The following is a 20,564-nucleotide window of genomic DNA, read 5'->3' on the forward strand; positions in this document are numbered from 1 at the left end:
GGCATAACGTATGAGCAACCTTTATATAAAGACCACCTGCTTATAGTAACCAGATCTATACAAAGACCACCTGCTTATAGTGACCAGCTCTATATAAAGACCATCTGCCTATAGGGCCACTTTTAGGCAGTCCCAAGGCATAACGTATGAGCAACCTATCTTTAAAGACCACCTGCCTATAGGGCCACTTTTAGGCAGTCCCAAGGCATAAAGTATGAGCAACCTGTCTTTAAAGACCACCTGCCTATAGGGCCACTTTTAGGCAGTCCCAATGCATACTAGTAATATATGAGCAACCTGTCTTTAAAGACCACCTGCCTATAGGGCCACTTTTAGGCAGTCCCAAGGCATAAAGTATGAGCAATCTGTCTTTAAAGACCACCTGCCTATAGGGCCACTTTTAGGCAGTCCCAAGGCATAAAGTATGAGCAACCTGTCTTTAAAGACCACCTGCCTATAGGGCCACTTTTAGGCAGTCCCAAGGCATAACATATGAGCAACCTATCTTTAAAGACCACCTGCCTGTAGGGCCACTTTTAGGCAGTCCCAAGGCATAACGTATGAGCAACCTGTCTTTAAAGACCACCTGCCTATAAGGCCACTTTTAGGCAGTCCCAAGGCACAAAGTATGAGCAACCTGTCTTTAAAGACCACCTGCCTATAGGGCCACTTTTAGGCAGTCCCAAGGCATAAAGTATGAGCAACCTGTCTTTAAAGACCACCTGCCTATAGGGCCACTTTTAGGCAGTCCCAAGGCATAACATATGAGCAACCTGTCTTTAAAGACCACCTGCCTATAGGGCCACTTTTAGGCAGTCCCAAGGCATAACATATGAGCAACCTATCTTTAAAGACCACCTGCCTATAGGGCCACTTTTAGGCAGTCCCAAGGCATAACATATAAGCAACCTATCTTTAAAGACCACCTGCCTGTAGGGCCACTTTTAGGCAGTCCCAAGGCATAACGTATGAGCAACCTGTCTTTAAAGACCACCTGCCTATAGGGCCACTTTTAGGCAGTCCCAAGGCATAACATATGAGCAACCTATCTTTAAAGACCACCTGCCTATAGGGCCACTTTTAGGCAGTCCCAAGGCATAACGTATGAGCAACCATTATATAAAGACCACCTGCTTATAGTAACCAGATCTATACAAAGACCACCTGCTTATAGTGACCAGCTCTATATAAAGACCATCTGCCTATAGGGCCACTTTTAGGCAGTCCCAAGGCATAACGTATGAGCAACCTATCTTTAAAGACCACCTGCCTATAGGGCCACTTTTAGGCAGTCCCAAGGCATAAAGTATGAGCAACCTGTCTTTAAAGACCACCTGCCTATAGGGCCACTTTTAGGCAGTCCCAATGCATACTAGTAATATATGAGCAACCTGTCTTTAAAGACCACCTGCCTATAGGGCCACTTTTAGGCAGTCCCAAGGCATAAAGTATGAGCAATCTGTCTTTAAAGACCACCTGCCTATAGGGCCACTTTTAGGCAGTCCCAAGGCATAAAGTATGAGCAACCTGTCTTTAAAGACCACCTGCCTATAGGGCCACTTTTAGGCAGTCCCAAGGCATAACATATGAGCAACCTATCTTTAAAGACCACCTGCCTGTAGGACCACTTTTAGGCAGTCCCAAGGCATAACGTATGAGCAACCTGTCTTTAAAGACCACCTGCCTATAAGGCCACTTTTAGGCAGTCCCAAGGCACAAAGTATGAGCAACCTGTCTTTAAAGACCACCTGCCTATAGGGCCACTTTTAGGCAGTCCCAAGGCATAAAGTATGAGCAACCTGTCTTTAAAGACCACCTGCCTATAGGGCCACTTTTAGGCAGTCCCAAGGCATAACATATGAGCAACCTATCTTTAAAGACCACCTGCCTGTAGGGCCACTTTTAGGCAGTCCCAAGGCATAACGTATGAGCAACCTGTCTTTAAAGACCACCTGCCTATAGGGCCACTTTTAGGCAGTCCCAAGGCATAACATATGAGCAACCTATCTTTAAAGACCACCTGCCTATAGGGCCACTTTTAGGCAGTCCCAAGGCATAACGTATGAGCAACCTTTATATAAAGACCACCTGCTTATAGTAACCAGATCTATACAAAGACCACCTGCTTAAAGTGACCAGCTCTATATAAAGACCATCTGCCTATAGGGCCACTTTTAGGCAGTCCCAAGGCATAACGTATGAGCAACCTATCTTTAAAGACCACCTGCCTATAGGGCCACTTTTAGGCAGTCCCAAGGCATAAAGTATGAGCAACCTGTCTTTAAAGACCACCTGCCTATAGGGCCACTTTTAGGCAGTCCCAATGCATACTGTAAAATGGTTAATTTTCACTGGGTTTAAATTTCGCTGATTTAGCATTTCAGGCATATTCAGTGGGTTTTAAATTCACGGTTTTATTATTTAGATAATGTGTTCTATGCTAAATTTTACATATTCACTGGGTTTTAATTTAGCGCATTTTTGCAGTCAGCGAAATAAGCGAAATTAAAACCCAGTGAATAATTAACCCTTTTACAGTAACATATGAGCAACCTGTCTTTAAAGACCACCTGCCTATAGGGCCACTTTTAGGCAGTCCCAAGGCATAACATATGAGCAACCTATCTTTAAAGACCACCTGCCTATAGGGCCACTTTTAGGCAGTCCCAAGGCATAACGTATGAGCAACCTATCTTTAAAGACCACCTGCCTATAGGGCCACTTTTAGGCAGTCCCAAGGCATACTGTATGAGCAACCTATCTTTAAAGACCACCTGCCTGTAGGGCCACTTTTAGGCAGTCCCAAGGCATAACGTATGAGCAACCTGTCTTTAAAGACCACTTGCCTATAGGGCCACTTTTAGGCAGTCCCAAGGCATAACATATGAGCAACCTATCTTTAAAGACCACCTGCCTATAGGGCCACTTATAGGCAGTCCCAAGGCATAAAGTATGAGCAACCTGTCTTTAAAGACCACCTGCCTATAAGGCCACTTTTAGGCAGTCCCAAGGCATAAAGTATGAGCAACCTGTCTTTAAAGACCACCTGCCTATAGGGCCACTTTTAGGCAGTCCCAAGGCATAAAGTATGAGCAACCTGTCTTTAAAGACCACCTGCCTATAGGGCCACTTTTAGGCAGTCCCAAGGCATAACATATAAGCAACCTATCTTTAAAGACCACCTGCCTGTAGGGCCACTTTTAGGCAGTCCCAAGGCATAACGTATGAGCAACCTGTCTTTAAAGACCACCTGCCTATAGGGCCACTTTTAGGCAGTCCCAAGGCATAACATATGAGCAACCTATCTTTAAAGACCACCTGCCTATAGGGCCACTTTTAGGCAGTCCCAAGGCATAACGTATGAGCAACCTTTATATAAAGACCACCTGCTTATAGTAACCAGATCTATACAAAGACCACCTGCTTATAGTGACCAGCTCTATATAAAGACCATCTGCCTATAGGGCCACTTTTAGGCAGTCCCAAGGCATAACGTATGAGCAACCTATCTTTAAAGACCACCTGCCTATAGGGCCACTTTTAGGCAGTCCCAAGGCATAAAGTATGAGCAACCTGTCTTTAAAGACCACCTGCCTATAGGGCCACTTTTAGGCAGTCCCAATGCATACTAGTAATATATGAGCAACCTGTCTTTAAAGACCACCTGCCTATAGGGCCACTTTTAGGCAGTCCCAAGGCATAAAGTATGAGCAATCTGTCTTTAAAGACCACCTGCCTATAGGGCCACTTTTAGGCAGTCCCAAGGCATAAAGTATGAGCAACCTGTCTTTAAAGACCACCTGCCTATAGGGCCACTTTTAGGCAGTCCCAAGGCATAACATATGAGCAACCTATCTTTAAAGACCACCTGCCTGTAGGGCCACTTTTAGGCAGTCCCAAGGCATAACGTATGAGCAACCTGTCTTTAAAGACCACCTGCCTATAAGGCCACTTTTAGGCAGTCCCAAGGCACAAAGTATGAGCAACCTGTCTTTAAAGACCACCTGCCTATAGGGCCACTTTTAGGCAGTCCCAAGGCATAAAGTATGAGCAACCTGTCTTTAAAGACCACCTGCCTATAGGGCCACTTTTAGGCAGTCCCAAGGCATAACATATGAGCAACCTGTCTTTAAAGACCACCTGCCTATAGGGCCACTTTTAGGCAGTCCCAAGGCATAACATATGAGCAACCTATCTTTAAAGACCACCTGCCTATAGGGCCACTTTTAGGCAGTCCCAAGGCATAACATATAAGCAACCTATCTTTAAAGACCACCTGCCTGTAGGGCCACTTTTAGGCAGTCCCAAGGCATAACGTATGAGCAACCTGTCTTTAAAGACCACCTGCCTATAGGGCCACTTTTAGGCAGTCCCAAGGCATAACATATGAGCAACCTATCTTTAAAGACCACCTGCCTATAGGGCCACTTTTAGGCAGTCCCAAGGCATAACGTATGAGCAACCTTTATATAAAGACCACCTGCTTATAGTAACCAGATCTATACAAAGACCACCTGCTTATAGTGACCAGCTCTATATAAAGACCATCTGCCTATAGGGCCACTTTTAGGCAGTCCCAAGGCATAACGTATGAGCAACCTATCTTTAAAGACCACCTGCCTATAGGGCCACTTTTAGGCAGTCCCAAGGCATAAAGTATGAGCAACCTGTCTTTAAAGACCACCTGCCTATAGGGCCACTTTTAGGCAGTCCCAATGCATACTAGTAATATATGAGCAACCTGTCTTTAAAGACCACCTGCCTATAGGGCCACTTTTAGGCAGTCCCAAGGCATAAAGTATGAGCAATCTGTCTTTAAAGACCACCTGCCTATAGGGCCACTTTTAGGCAGTCCCAAGGCATAAAGTATGAGCAACCTGTCTTTAAAGACCACCTGCCTATAGGGCCACTTTTAGGCAGTCCCAAGGCATAACATATGAGCAACCTATCTTTAAAGACCACCTGCCTGTAGGGCCACTTTTAGGCAGTCCCAAGGCATAACGTATGAGCAACCTGTCTTTAAAGACCACCTGCCTATAAGGCCACTTTTAGGCAGTCCCAAGGCACAAAGTATGAGCAACCTGTCTTTAAAGACCACCTGCCTATAGGGCCACTTTTAGGCAGTCCCAAGGCATAAAGTATGAGCAACCTGTCTTTAAAGACCACCTGCCTATAGGGCCACTTTTAGGCAGTCCCAAGGCATAACATATGAGCAACCTATCTTTAAAGACCACCTGCCTGTAGGGCCACTTTTAGGCAGTCCCAAGGCATAACGTATGAGCAACCTGTCTTTAAAGACCACCTGCCTATAGGGCCACTTTTAGGCAGTCCCAAGGCATAACATATGAGCAACCTATCTTTAAAGACCACCTGCCTATAGGGCCACTTTTAGGCAGTCCCAAGGCATAACGTATGAGCAACCTTTATATAAAGACCACCTGCTTATAGTAACCAGATCTATACAAAGACCACCTGCTTAAAGTGACCAGCTCTATATAAAGACCATCTGCCTATAGGGCCACTTTTAGGCAGTCCCAAGGCATAACGTATGAGCAACCTATCTTTAAAGACCACCTGCCTATAGGGCCACTTTTAGGCAGTCCCAAGGCATAAAGTATGAGCAACCTGTCTTTAAAGACCACCTGCCTATAGGGCCACTTTTAGGCAGTCCCAATGCATACTGTAAAATGGTTAATTTTCACTGGGTTTAAATTTCGCTGATTTAGCATTTCAGGCATATTCAGTGGGTTTTAAATTCACGGTTTTATTATTTAGATAATGTGTTCTATGCTAAATTTTACATATTCACTGGGTTTTAATTTAGCGCATTTTTGCAGTCAGCGAAATAAGCGAAATTAAAACCCAGTGAATAATTAACCCTTTTACAGTAACATATGAGCAACCTGTCTTTAAAGACCACCTGCCTATAGGGCCACTTTTAGGCAGTCCCAAGGCATAACATATGAGCAACCTATCTTTAAAGACCACCTGCCTATAGGGCCACTTTTAGGCAGTCCCAAGGCATAACGTATGAGCAACCTATCTTTAAAGACCACCTGCCTATAGGGCCACTTTTAGGCAGTCCCAAGGCATACTGTATGAGCAACCTATCTTTAAAGACCACCTGCCTGTAGGGCCACTTTTAGGCAGTCCCAAGGCATAACGTATGAGCAACCTGTCTTTAAAGACCACTTGCCTATAGGGCCACTTTTAGGCAGTCCCAAGGCATAACATATGAGCAACCTATCTTTAAAGACCACCTGCCTATAGGGCCACTTATAGGCAGTCCCAAGGCATAAAGTATGAGCAACCTGTCTTTAAAGACCACCTGCCTATAAGGCCACTTTTAGGCAGTCCCAAGGCATAAAGTATGAGCAACCTGTCTTTAAAGACCACCTGCCTATAGGGCCACTTTTAGGCAGTCCCAAGGCATAAAGTATGAGCAACCTGTCTTTAAAGACCACCTGCCTATAGGGCCACTTTTAGGCAGTCCCAAGGCATAACATATAAGCAACCTATCTTTAAAGACCACCTGCCTGTAGGGCCACTTTTAGGCAGTCCCAAGGCATAACGTATGAGCAACCTGTCTTTAAAGACCACCTGCCTATAGGGCCACTTTTAGGCAGTCCCAAGGCATAACATATGAGCAACCTATCTTTAAAGACCACCTGCCTATAGGGCCACTTTTAGGCAGTCCCAAGGCATAACGTATGAGCAACCTTTATATAAAGACCACCTGCTTATAGTAACCAGATCTATACAAAGACCACCTGCTTATAGTGACCAGCTCTATATAAAGACCATCTGCCTATAGGGCCACTTTTAGGCAGTCCCAAGGCATAACGTATGAGCAACCTATCTTTAAAGACCACCTGCCTATAGGGCCACTTTTAGGCAGTCCCAAGGCATAAAGTATGAGCAACCTGTCTTTAAAGACCACCTGCCTATAGGGCCACTTTTAGGCAGTCCCAATGCATACTAGTAATATATGAGCAACCTGTCTTTAAAGACCACCTGCCTATAGGGCCACTTTTAGGCAGTCCCAAGGCATAAAGTATGAGCAATCTGTCTTTAAAGACCACCTGCCTATAGGGCCACTTTTAGGCAGTCCCAAGGCATAAAGTATGAGCAACCTGTCTTTAAAGACCACCTGCCTATAGGGCCACTTTTAGGCAGTCCCAAGGCATAACATATGAGCAACCTATCTTTAAAGACCACCTGCCTGTAGGGCCACTTTTAGGCAGTCCCAAGGCATAACGTATGAGCAACCTGTCTTTAAAGACCACCTGCCTATAAGGCCACTTTTAGGCAGTCCCAAGGCACAAAGTATGAGCAACCTGTCTTTAAAGACCACCTGCCTATAGGGCCACTTTTAGGCAGTCCCAAGGCATAAAGTATGAGCAACCTGTCTTTAAAGACCACCTGCCTATAGGGCCACTTTTAGGCAGTCCCAAGGCATAACATATGAGCAACCTGTCTTTAAAGACCACCTGCCTATAGGGCCACTTTTAGGCAGTCCCAAGGCATAACATATGAGCAACCTATCTTTAAAGACCACCTGCCTATAGGGCCACTTTTAGGCAGTCCCAAGGCATAACATATAAGCAACCTATCTTTAAAGACCACCTGCATGTAGGGCCACTTTTAGGCAGTCCCAAGGCATAACGTATGAGCAACCTGTCTTTAAAGACCACCTGCCTATAGGGCCACTTTTAGGCAGTCCCAAGGCATAACATATGAGCAACCTATCTTTAAAGACCACCTGCCTATAGGGCCACTTTTAGGCAGTCCCAAGGCATAACGTATGAGCAACCTTTATATAAAGACCACCTGCTTATAGTAACCAGATCTATACAAAGACCACCTGCTTATAGTGACCAGCTCTATATAAAGACCATCTGCCTATAGGGCCACTTTTAGGCAGTCCCAAGGCATAACGTATGAGCAACCTATCTTTAAAGACCACCTGCCTATAGGGCCACTTTTAGGCAGTCCCAAGGCATAAAGTATGAGCAACCTGTCTTTAAAGACCACCTGCCTATAGGGCCACTTTTAGGCAGTCCCAATGCATACTAGTAATATATGAGCAACCTGTCTTTAAAGACCACCTGCCTATAGGGCCACTTTTAGGCAGTCCCAAGGCATAAAGTATGAGCAATCTGTCTTTAAAGACCACCTGCCTATAGGGCCACTTTTAGGCAGTCCCAAGGCATAAAGTATGAGCAACCTGTCTTTAAAGACCACCTGCCTATAGGGCCACTTTTAGGCAGTCCCAAGGCATAACATATGAGCAACCTATCTTTAAAGACCACCTGCCTGTAGGGCCACTTTTAGGCAGTCCCAAGGCATAACGTATGAGCAACCTGTCTTTAAAGACCACCTGCCTATAAGGCCACTTTTAGGCAGTCCCAAGGCACAAAGTATGAGCAACCTGTCTTTAAAGACCACCTGCCTATAGGGCCACTTTTAGGCAGTCCCAAGGCATAAAGTATGAGCAACCTGTCTTTAAAGACCACCTGCCTATAGGGCCACTTTTAGGCAGTCCCAAGGCATAACATATGAGCAACCTATCTTTAAAGACCACCTGCCTGTAGGGCCACTTTTAGGCAGTCCCAAGGCATAACGTATGAGCAACCTGTCTTAAAAGACCACCTGCCTATAGGGCCACTTTTAGGCAGTCCCAAGGCATAACATATGAGCAACCTATCTTTAAAGACCACCTGCCTATAGGGCCACTTTTAGGCAGTCCCAAGGCATAACGTATGAGCAACCTTTATATAAAGACCACCTGCTTATAGTAACCAGATCTATACAAAGACCACCTGCTTAAAGTGACCAGCTCTATATAAAGACCATCTGCCTATAGGGCCACTTTTAGGCAGTCCCAAGGCATAACGTTTGAGCAACCTATCTTTAAAGACCACCTGCCTATAGGGCCACTTTTAGGCAGTCCCAAGGCATAAAGTATGAGCAACCTGTCTTTAAAGACCACCTGCCTATAGGGCCACTTTTAGGCAGTCCCAATGCATACTGTAAAATGGTTAATTTTCACTGGGTTTAAATTTCGCTGATTTAGCATTTCAGGCATATTCAGTGGGTTTTAAATTCACGGTTTTATTATTTAGATAATGTGTTCTATGCTAAATTTTACATATTCACTGGGTTTTAATTTAGCGCATTTTTGCAGTCAGCGAAATAAGCGAAATTAAAACCCAGTGAATAATTAACCCTTTTACAGTAACATATGAGCAACCTGTCTTTAAAGACCACCTGCCTATAGGGCCACTTTTAGGCAGTCCCAAGGCATAACATATGAGCAACCTATCTTTAAAGACCACCTGCCTATAGGGCCACTTTTAGGCAGTCCCAAGGCATAACGTATGAGCAACCTATCTTTAAAGACCACCTGCCTATAGGGCCACTTTTAGACAGTCCCAAGGCATAACGTATGAGCAACCTATCTTTAAAGACCACCTGCCTATAGGGCCACTTTTAGGCAGTCCCAAGGCATAACATATGAACAACCTGTGTATAAAGACCACTTTAAAAGTACCAACTCATTTTCTCCTGAACAAATATTATATTAAATGTATGAGTTGGCAATCTATAAAAAAATAATCCAACCTCCATATAAAGAGCATTTTAATGAAATCCCTTGGGGTGGTTGCTATACACAGGTTTGACTATATTACCTGGTACATGTATCATGTATGAAGTGTACTTACTTTATGCTTTGCAGAGTCCAGTGTTCGTGGGTCTATTTTACGAATATAGTTGGTCTCAGATGTTGCATAAAACTCTTCTCCAACCCTAAATAAACTGACAAGGTCATTGTCAGATTGATCTCCAGACACAAAATATGACATGAACTGTTCATACATACTCTTACAGGGGTCAGGCATGGAACGCGTTCCAAACTCTCCAGCCAGAACACGATTACGTCCAACAGCTTCATTAAAACTTTCACTTCGGACAAATTTATTCTGGTAAGTAACTGAGCCATTATTGATGTGCCAGCGGTGGAGAAGTCCTAGACCATCAAAGAAATGGTTATAATTTTCCCTTCCAAGTTCATAGCCAGCTGGACCATTGCGAAGGAAACTACCAGTTAACCAGTCTGGTATTTCACCTGCAGAAAACATCATAAAAATTGGAATAAAAATGATATTTGTATTTATCAATTAAGCACCATAATTTTTCGAGATAAACATTTTGTTTTTTTATGTGTTTTTCTATAATTGATAATTGTGGTCCAAATGGTCATAATTTTTTATCGGCTACAAGTCTTGAAAAATGTTAATAAATTTTGAAAACAAGCCATGCATAGCAGTCCTCAATAGTTATCAAACTTAATATATATAATTTTGTTTATATATACAAATAATAGTTCAAATATACATAGTCAGAGATATGGATCCAGAAGCTGATGCTTGATTATGGTGATTTTTTAACACTAAAATGATTGACATTCAGTCATCTTGTATTTGAACATCAAAGGAGATATTGCTGTGGAACAGCATTAATTAAAACAAAATAGCCACTAGTCTTCCATTTTGAGTACATCTGTATCTCTATAACATGATGTAGAATAAATATATAAAATTTTAAGTCAAATCATGTGAGAGATACGGCTCTAGAACCACATTCACTAAAACAAAATGGCCACCAGTCAGCCATTTTGAATAAGATTTGAAAAATAAAATGACGTCAATCAGGGACCCATAATGCCTTATGTATGTACCAAGTTTGAACAAAATCCATCCATAAACGACCAAGATTCAGTTCCACAATACAGAAATGCTATATTTTTGATAATGTTTTAGCACAAAGATGGCTGCCACTTGGCCATTTTGAATACAGGACTCCCACTGCCAAATCGCCACATAGTCAATCACACACAATCATGTAATTAGAATGCAATATTTATTGTGGTGAACGTGGTGATAACTGGAATAACTCACACGAAGTACTAACAGTCTATTGCACTGAGAAACAGACACTGAGCGTCGATTTGCATAACCACTATGTCTAATGAACAACTATTGAAAAAACTTCAAGAGTACTTGAAATTAAATTTTGTTACGCCGAGTTGGTTCGTACGTTTTCGTTGTAATTTTTATATGCTGGCAATAGCACTTCCAGGATCAAATAGGTCAATAAGTTTGTGCATTTCCATAACAATGGCATTCAAATGAACATTGACCAATTTGGGGGGGGGGGGGATGAGTTGGAGAAAAAATCTCAGGAGCAATGTTCTGCGCCAGAAACGAGAAAAACATGCTACTCCTCGTCACAAAATAAAATCATAATGGTTTCCATGCTACCCAAGGTTGAAGTATGATTCTGAAAAACTGTTCTTTTGTAAGTCGTGTATTGCAGCCGGTAGAAGCAATATCTTTACCAGAGGTAAACGATCAGAAAATCCAAAAGCAAACGATTTTTTAAAACATGAGAAAAGTAAAGATCATAAGTTCGCTGTGACAGCAGCAGACTACTGTTAATGAAGAGATGCCCCGAGCAGCGGCGATTGCGTACAGTGCCATCAAAGAGGCTATTGTGGTAGTCGTGAAGCATGTTCACTTTGTTGCAAAAGAAGATATTGCGAAAAGTAAAGTGAGATCTGTTAATGATTTTTGCAGAATTCTGGTGAATGATTGTAGATATTTTATTGGTTTCTTTTTTTTTGATTACATGTAAATTCCAAATGTATACGTAATATTTTTATTGGATATCATGATCATGTGACAATTATTACTGTAATCATTAGCTTTATATTTTTAAATAATACATGTATAGCAATAATTTGTGTTCTATTTTGTTATTATTATCAGGGGTGCAAGTCTTTAGAAATTCTGCGGCATTCAGAAAGAGTTTGTTATACGCATAGTACTAGTGTTGATGACATTTTTGAGTGCATTGCCGAAGTAGTTGACAATGAAAATATTTGGAAAATGAAGTCAGCTAAATTCTACTCGCGAGAATTAGATGAATCTAAAGACATTATATTTGCCAAAATCTCATGATCTACATCTGTGGTGAAAGATTGAAAGAATCACATTTTTTGAGTGTTAGCATGATATCTAGTGCAACTGCGGAGGCACTTTACGTAGAGGTGAAACATGTTTTTGATGACAAGAGCCTATACTTCTGTCAAATTTAATTTCACTGGGTACTGATGGTTACCTAGTGTTATGAATGTACAGAGAAAGGGATTAACAACTAATTTAAAGGACAATCAGTTTATTCTGTCACAACATTGCGCTGCATATAAACTTGCCCTAGCCAGTGGCCAAGCTGCAGACTGCATTCCTTACCTTGTTAAATACCAAGCAATGATCTTTATAAATATTATCATTATTCACCCAAGAATGAACTGCTAGTCAGAAAATAATGGGTAAAAGTCAGTTGAAATATTACAAGGTGGTTATTATTCTAAAATAGTGTTTCAGCAATTTGTAGCACAGTGAGCTCACAGCACTCAAAGACGGTGTTGACAATAATAGGAACAATACCTGTGTGTCTGGACTTCTGAAGAATATGGCCAGATTTGATTTTCTCACTTGTCTTTTTTTTTTGTTATCGGTTGATGTGTTATCAGTTTTAAACACCACCTGTTTAGCTTTGCAGTCTGATGGTCTTACTTTTACTGAGGTTAAACATCACATTAATGCTTATCAAAAAGCTGTAGAAGACTTCAAAACTAAAAAGGATAGCAATTATCAATCTTTTATTGATACTATAACACATGATACTACCAATGATGCTGATTTGCCAACAGAAGTAATTCCATGGACACATTGTAACTGCCACTAAAAAACAAAGGGACAATTTTGCTAAGACGAGTGAAATATCCCTTAGTTGTCTCTCAGAAAATTTGGTTAATAGATTCCATGAAGATGATGACCAAATCAGTTCAGCCTTTGATATTCTGATACCTTCAAAACTACCAGACAATGAAGACCAGATTGCAGAATATGATACAGCTGAAATAGAAAAGTTGAGTGAGTTGTTTGGTACAAGTACCACATGTGTGCCCCCCCCCCCCCCAGTTGTAATTAATGAATGATCTATTTTCAAACATGTGATACACAAGTATAGACGGCAGTCTTTCACAGATTTTTGGGAGTGGGTTTCGAATAAATATAAATCTGCTTATCCAAATATTTGTAACATGTCCAGTTACTTCTGTTAATGTGAAAAGGGTTTTTTCTCGTTATAATAATGTGAAAACAGCACTGAGTGTCAAAATGTAAAATTTAGAGTCCTGACTAAACTGAGTCTAACTTTGACAACATTTTTCAACTTTGGTGATAGGAGAGCACTTAAACCAACATTTCAACAGAAAGTTCATGTGGAGAAGGCTGCAAAAACCATGCATTCTAGATATGGGGTGAGAATAACGACAAAATTAGCTTGGTGTCATTATTTGAACATGATGTTCATTTGGAAACCTCTTTGGTTATTGTTTGGTCATTATGCAGTTATTTGGTCTTAACTTAAACTTTATTTTGTGCTTATTCCATTATTGTATTATGACTGCAGCATTTATAACTTTATTTCTTATTTCGTTATTGTGTAATTGCTACAATATTAATTTGTCATTGTTTCATTATGTTACAATTGTGTTGTTATTTACACATTATCTTGATATTCAATTGTCATAAGATTTGGTTATTTTCACATCCAAATCTTGACATTCAGTTCGCTTGACTTGCAATTACCTCAATATTCGATTACCTGACCTACATTAGCTGACCCCACTATACATGTAGTATTCAATCCATAGTCCTGGGCCGTCTCTCATACATGTAAAGCATTGACCAAGATGGCAATGCAGCCTTTGTAAAAGTGTTAGAATGTATATGTGATTTACATGTATATTGTATTGTACTTTAAAAACTCTGTATACAGGTGCAGTCTAGAGCCACCTACAGTTGGATATTGTGTGTAATAAAAGTCCCCGGATGTTCTTGTTATACTTCCGGTTAATGGCGTGAACTTATAGTTGGATGTTGTTTATTTTGCCTATATCTTTGATTATTTCCCCCATCATGGCTAACCCCGCTCCTGTGACAAAATGTTAGTGGGAATTAAATAATGGTTGTTTCACCAACACCCAGGGAAATGACTGACGTCGCAGAGCCTGTCAGAACCTGTCGTGACGCAATATCAAATGCCGCAAACTTGGTTGGAGAATATTAGTGAGGATTTACAAAGAATTGTCTCTGTACTAAATACGACTGATATGTGAGGGTTTACAAAGAATTGTCTCTACTAAATACGGCTGATATGTTAGGGTTTACAAAGAATTGTCTCTGTACTAAATACAGCTGATATGTGAGGGTTTACAAAGAATTGTCTCTACTAAATATGGCTGATATGTGAGGGTTTACAAAGAATGGTCTCTGTATTAAATACAGCTGATATGTGAGGGTTTACAAAGAATTGTCTGTGTACTAAATATGGCTGATATGTGAGGGTTTAAAAAGAATTGTCTCTGTACTAAATACAGCTGATATGTGATGGTTTACAAAGAATTGTCTACTAAATATGGCTGATATGTGAGGGTTTACAAAGAATTGTCTGTGTACTAAATATGGCTGATATGTGAGGGTTTACAAAGAATTGTCTCTGTACTAAATACAGCTGATAAGTGAGGGTTTACAAAAAATTGTCTACTAAATATGGCTGATATGTGAGGGTTTACAAAGAATTGTCTCTGTACTAAATACAGCTGATATGTGAGGGTTTACAAAGAATTGTCTCTGTATTAAATACAGCTGATATGTGAGGATTTATAAAGAATTGTCTCTGTATTAAATACAGCTGATATGCGAGGGTTTACAAAGAATTGTCTCTGTACTAAATATGGCTGATATGTGAGGGTTTACAAAGAATTGTCTCTGTACTAAATACAGCTGATATGTGAGGGTTTACAAAGAATTGTCTCTGTATTAAATACGGCTGATATGTGAGGGTTTACAAAGAATTGTCTCTGTATTAAATACAGCTGATATGTGAGGGTTTATAAAGAATTGTCTCTGTATTAAATACAGCTGATATGTGAGGGTTTACAAAGAATTGTCTCTGTACTAAATACAGCTGATATGTGAGGGTTTACAAAGAATTGTCTCTGTACTAAATACAGCTGATATGTGAGGGTTTACAAAGAATTGTCTCTGTACTAAATACAGCTGATATGTGAGGGTTTACAAAGAATTGTCTCTACTAAATACGGCTGATATGTGAGGGTTTACAAAGAATTGTCTCTGTACTAAATACAGCTGATATGTGAGGGTTTACAAAGAATTGTCTCTGTATTAAATACAGCTGATATGTGAGGGTTTACAAAGAATTGTCTCTACTAAATATGGCTGATATGTGAGGGTTTACAAAGAATTGTCTCTGTATTAAATACAGCTGATATGTGAGGGTTTACAAAGAATTGTCTCTACTAAATATGGCTGATATGTGAGGGTTTACAAAGAATTGTCTCTGTAGTAAATATGGCTGATATGTGAGGGTTTACAAAGAATTGTCTCTGTACTAAATACAGCTGATATGTGAGGGTTTACAAAGAATTGTCTACTAAATACAGCTGATATGTCAGGGTTTACAAAGAATTGTCTCTACTAAATACGGCTGATATGTGAGGGTTTACAAAGAATTGTCTCTACTAAATATGGCTGATATGTGAGGGTTTACAAAGAATTGTCTCTACTAAATATGGCTGATATGTGAGGGTTTACAAAGAATTGTCTCTACTAAATATGGCTGATATGTGAGGGTTTACAAAGAATTGTCTCTGTACTAAATACAGCTGATATGTGAGGGTTTACAAAGAATTGTCTCTGTACTAAATACAGCTGATATGTGAGGGTTTACAAAGAATTGTCTCTGTATTAAATACAGCTGATATGTGAGGGTTTACAAAGAATTGTCTCTGTACTAAATACAGCTGATATGCGAGGGTTTACAAAGAATTGTCTCTGTACTAAATATGGCTGATATGTGAGGGTTTACAAAGAATTGTCTCTGTACTAAATACAGCTGATATGTGAGGGTTTACAAAGAATTGTCTCTGTATTAAATACAGCTGATATGTGAGGGTTTACAAAGAATTGTCTCTACTAAATATGGCTGATATGCGAGGGTTTACAAAGAATCGTCTCTGTACTAAATACAGCTGATATGTGAGGGTTTACAAAGAATTGTCTCTGTATTAAATACAGCTGATATGTGAGGGTTTAAAAAGAATTTTCTCTTCTAAATATGGCTGATATGCGAGGGTTTACAAAGAATTGTCTCTGTACTAAATACGGCTGATATGTGAGGGTTTACAAAGAATTGTCTCTGTACTAAATACGGCTGATATGCGAGGGTTTACAAAGAATTGTCTCTGTACTAAATACAGCTGATATGTGAGGGTTTACAAAGAATTGTCTCTGTACTAAATACAGCTGATATGTGAGGGTTTACAAAGAATTGTCTTTGTATTAAATACAGCTGATATGTGAGGGTTTACAAAGAATTGTCTCTGTACTAAATACGGCTGATATGCGAGGGTTTACAAAGAATTGTCTCTGTACTAAATACAGCTGATATGTGAGGGTTTACAAAGAATTGTCTCTGTACTAAATACAGCTGATATGTGAGGGTTTACAAAGAATTGTCTCTGTATTAAATACAGCTGATATGTGAGGGTTTAAAAAGAATTGTCTCTTCTAAATATGGCTGAAATGTGAGTGTTTACAAAGAATTGTCTCTACTAAATACGACTGATATGTGAGGGTTTACAAAGAATTGTCTCTACTAAATATGGCTGATATGTGAGGGTTTACAAAGAATGGTCTCTGTATTAAATACAGCTGATATGTGAGGGTTTACAAAGAATTGTCTCTGTACTAAATACAGCTGATATGTGAGGGTTTACAAAGAATTGTCTCTGTACTAAATACGGCTGATATGTGAGGGTTTACAAAGAATTGTCTCTGTACTAAATACGGCTGATATGTGAGGGTTTACAAAGAATTGTCTCTGTACTAAATACAGCTGATATGTGAGGGTTTACAAAGAATTGTCTCTGTACTAAATACGGCAGGTGCTAATGCAAATTTCTGGACAAATCAATCCTCAAGTATTTCCAGCATTTCATGCATATTCAAATATTTCACATAATATTAGCTCTAACAATACGAACCATTTCGGTGTGAAACTTATATAACAATATAACAAGAAATGATCTTAATGTTGTGGATTGAATTGTGTGTGTAAACTGATAACAGCTTATAGCTAGTCTAGTCATAGACCTTAGAAAACAGGGACATGCTACTGTGGGTATCCCTTTCATGTAACCTTAGTTATAATCCTCTACCCAATTAACATCTTAGTGAAACTGACAATAAAGCTATGTCAACACCACTGTTACATCCTCTCCTGTTACATAAGCCAAACATGGCTGCCAGGGAGTAGCAACACAAAATGAGCCAAATTTGGGGTTAGAATATAATCAGAAAAATTACATTTGATTAAAACTGAATAGCCAAGCCCATTCTATTGATACGAGTGAAACTAAAAATTGCAAAGTTAACAGTTTTTATTTCACTATGAAAACAGAAAAGGGAAATAAGAATGGTCAGTTTTCTCTACAAGAAAACAAAACTGCCTAAACGTAAACAATGACCTGTCAAAATTTGTATCATTATAACAAGTGGATTTTTCATCCCATTTAGAGCAGATATAGCATAGTGCACTTGTTATACACTGACAAATGGGAATATTGGCACAGCATAACTTATCAAACATATAAAAAAGCGTAGAAAGGTAAGAACTAAAACTGTTTCAGATGTATAGGTATATGTATTAATGGGATTAATCTATACAGAGGATTATAACCCATGTTGCACACAGGAAACTGAATTTTCTTTTGTCTTAGACAAAAGTTGCATGTCCCTGTTTTCTAAGGTCTATGGTCTACTAAGGTCTATGGTCTAGTCTGGTTTCCTTAATTGAACTTTGATACTTATGTACACAGGAATATTGTAAAGGTCTTAAGTTGCTTAAAATACAACAGGATAAATATACATATTCTTTTATATCAGAATTGTCAACAACAGAGTCTACAGATGAGATGTTATCATTTAAACCCTTCCAAAGATAAACATTATGCAAATATGCATGAATCAGCAGTTGTAGTCTTTTCTTCTAGAGTTTTAAAACACTAATTTAAGCAACGTTATTTTGCAATTTCGATCTTTTGTAAACCTGGGATGATGTATCAAGGTCTAAAGTAACCATTTTATCAATTTTTGAAAAATCAAGAAACAAGTGAAAATTTCCCTTCTTGCTACCTTAAGGTTTAAACAAGCAGCCTGTCGGCTGAGATAGCTCCGCTGTTAGCAATGCACATGGCAATTAAAGAACAGAAGATATCATTAGAAAATGAACAAATCTGAGAGAGGTCCACATGTAGTACCTATATGTATAATATATCAAAGCAATTGGACTTGCGGTTTTCAACAAGAAGTCGAAAATATCACTTTTTACCAAAAATTACAAAAATATTCACCAAAATTAGAGAATTGAAGATATCATTACAAAATGAACAAATCTGAGAGAGGTCCACATGTAGTACCTATATATGTAATATCAAAGCAATTGGACTTGCGGTTTTCAACATGAAGTTGAAAATATCACTTTTTACCAAAAATTACAAAAATATTCACCAAAATTAGAGAATTGAAGATATCATTACAAAATGAACAAATCTGAGAGAGGTCTACCCAAGGTACATATACACCAAGTATCAAAGCATTCAGGCTTGTAGTTTTCAAGAAGAAGTCGAGAAAGTAAAACATTGACACGGACGACGACGGACGACGACGACGACGGACAATCACTCATATGATAAGCTCCGCTCGACAAAGTCGACAGCGGAGCTAAAAACTATGTATATCCAAGGTACCTTAAAGATATGGGTCTTATATAACAAAGATGGTGACTTTGACTATTTTTTTAGGTGGGTGGAAGGTATTGTAGGAATCACCATTGGTAATTTAATTCGCACCTAAGGTCAAAACTCATACTTGTGATTTTCAGCACAATGGATTGGGGAGAAATCAATGTTTATAAACACAAATGTCACACATGCGTGGTGCGAAGACCACTGCCCTTTAAAATTGCCTGGTGACAGTTATCAAAAAATGTATAGAAAAATACATCAAAACTGGCAAAATGTTGGACCAAAATTATCCAGGAAAAAATTATGGTGATTAATGTATTCTAAAGACAATGCAATGAATATTTATGTTATGACAACAATGGTAAAAACTATAGAAAAGATAAGAACTTGCACACACTGACAAATGGAAGACTTTGTAAATATTTCCTATCAGTGAGATAAATCTGTGTTACATTTAAAGTGATTTATTTTTAGCTTGGCATTCACCATAGGATCACCACTACATGGTTTAAACCTGAGACCTTATTTGATCACATCGTATCTCATCTTGGAGTTGAACACAGAACTCAGGGTCAAGACCTGCCTTCCAATCCTGATCTAAACCAGATAGAGTGGAGATTGGATTAATCTGTTCGTACATGTTTGAACAGTGGGTTAAAATTAACTAAAAATAAACCCCTCAGTATGAACTCTAGACTTCTGTCTGGAAAACTATCTTAATGTGATTATAAAACATGTACCTTTCATAGAGCTGCCTTAACCTTTCCACCTCCAGTTCCCTCTTTTCATCACAAATTCCCAAAATAGTCCTGTTTATAGTCTGCACTCTTCTTCAAAAGATTGGGACCAAATTTTTTTAGTAAAAACTGGAAATTGACTCAAATTTTGTCTGTTGGCTCCAAAATTAGAATTCATTTTTTAGAAACATTGAAGAATATACATGTATAAACAAAAGTGCAAGGAAGTCTGGTGGTGAAAAGATTAACAGAATTGAGAATTACAGTGATCTCATTGGTTCATAGAGACGACACGCAGCCGTGCATCAGAATTGAGAATTACAGTGATCTCATTGGTTCATAGAGACGACACACAGCCGTGCATCAGAATTGAGAATTACAGTGATCTCATTGGTTCATAGAGACGACACTCAGCCGTGCATCAGAATTGAGAATTACAGTGATCTCATTGGTTCATAGAGACGACACTCAGCCGTGCATCAGAATTGAGAATTACAGTGATCTCATTGGTTCATAGAGACGACACGCAGCCGTGCATCAGTCATGAACTGGGCAGTGATTAACAGAATTGAGAATTACAGTGATCTAATTGGTTCATAGAGACGACACTCAGCCGTGCATCAGAATTGAGAATTACAGTGATCTCATTGGTTCATAGAGACGACACGCAGCCGTGCATCAGAATTGAGAATTACAGTGATCTCATTGGTTCATAGAGACGACACTCAGCCGTGCATCAGAATTGAGAATTACAGTGATCTCATTGGTTCATAGAGACGACACGCAGCCGTGCATCAGTCATGAACTGGGCAGTGATTAACAGAATTGAGAATTACAGTGATCTAATTGGTTCATAGAGACGACAC

At 39.5% G+C, this 20,564-nt stretch overlaps 1 protein-coding gene and 1 pseudogene across 1 annotated transcript in view; one reads left to right on the top strand and one right to left on the bottom strand.

Moving 5' to 3' along the window:
* Positions 1–20,564, bottom strand: part of LOC102806764 (carotenoid-cleaving dioxygenase, mitochondrial-like) — a 91,698-nt gene that overhangs the window by 56,697 nt on the left and 14,437 nt on the right. The window contains exon 2 of the mRNA XM_085493091.1: positions 9,726–10,129. Coding sequence (XP_085349217.1) covers positions 9,726–10,129 — 404 coding nt within the window. The remainder of the gene's footprint in view (positions 1–9,725; positions 10,130–20,564) is intronic.
* Positions 11,025–12,441, top strand: LOC144358737 (uncharacterized; annotated as a pseudogene).

Source organism: Saccoglossus kowalevskii, chromosome 18 (genome assembly GCF_978046115.1).
Source record: "Saccoglossus kowalevskii chromosome 18, keSacKowa6.1, whole genome shotgun sequence".
Classification (NCBI taxonomy): Eukaryota; Metazoa; Hemichordata; class Enteropneusta; family Harrimaniidae; genus Saccoglossus; species Saccoglossus kowalevskii.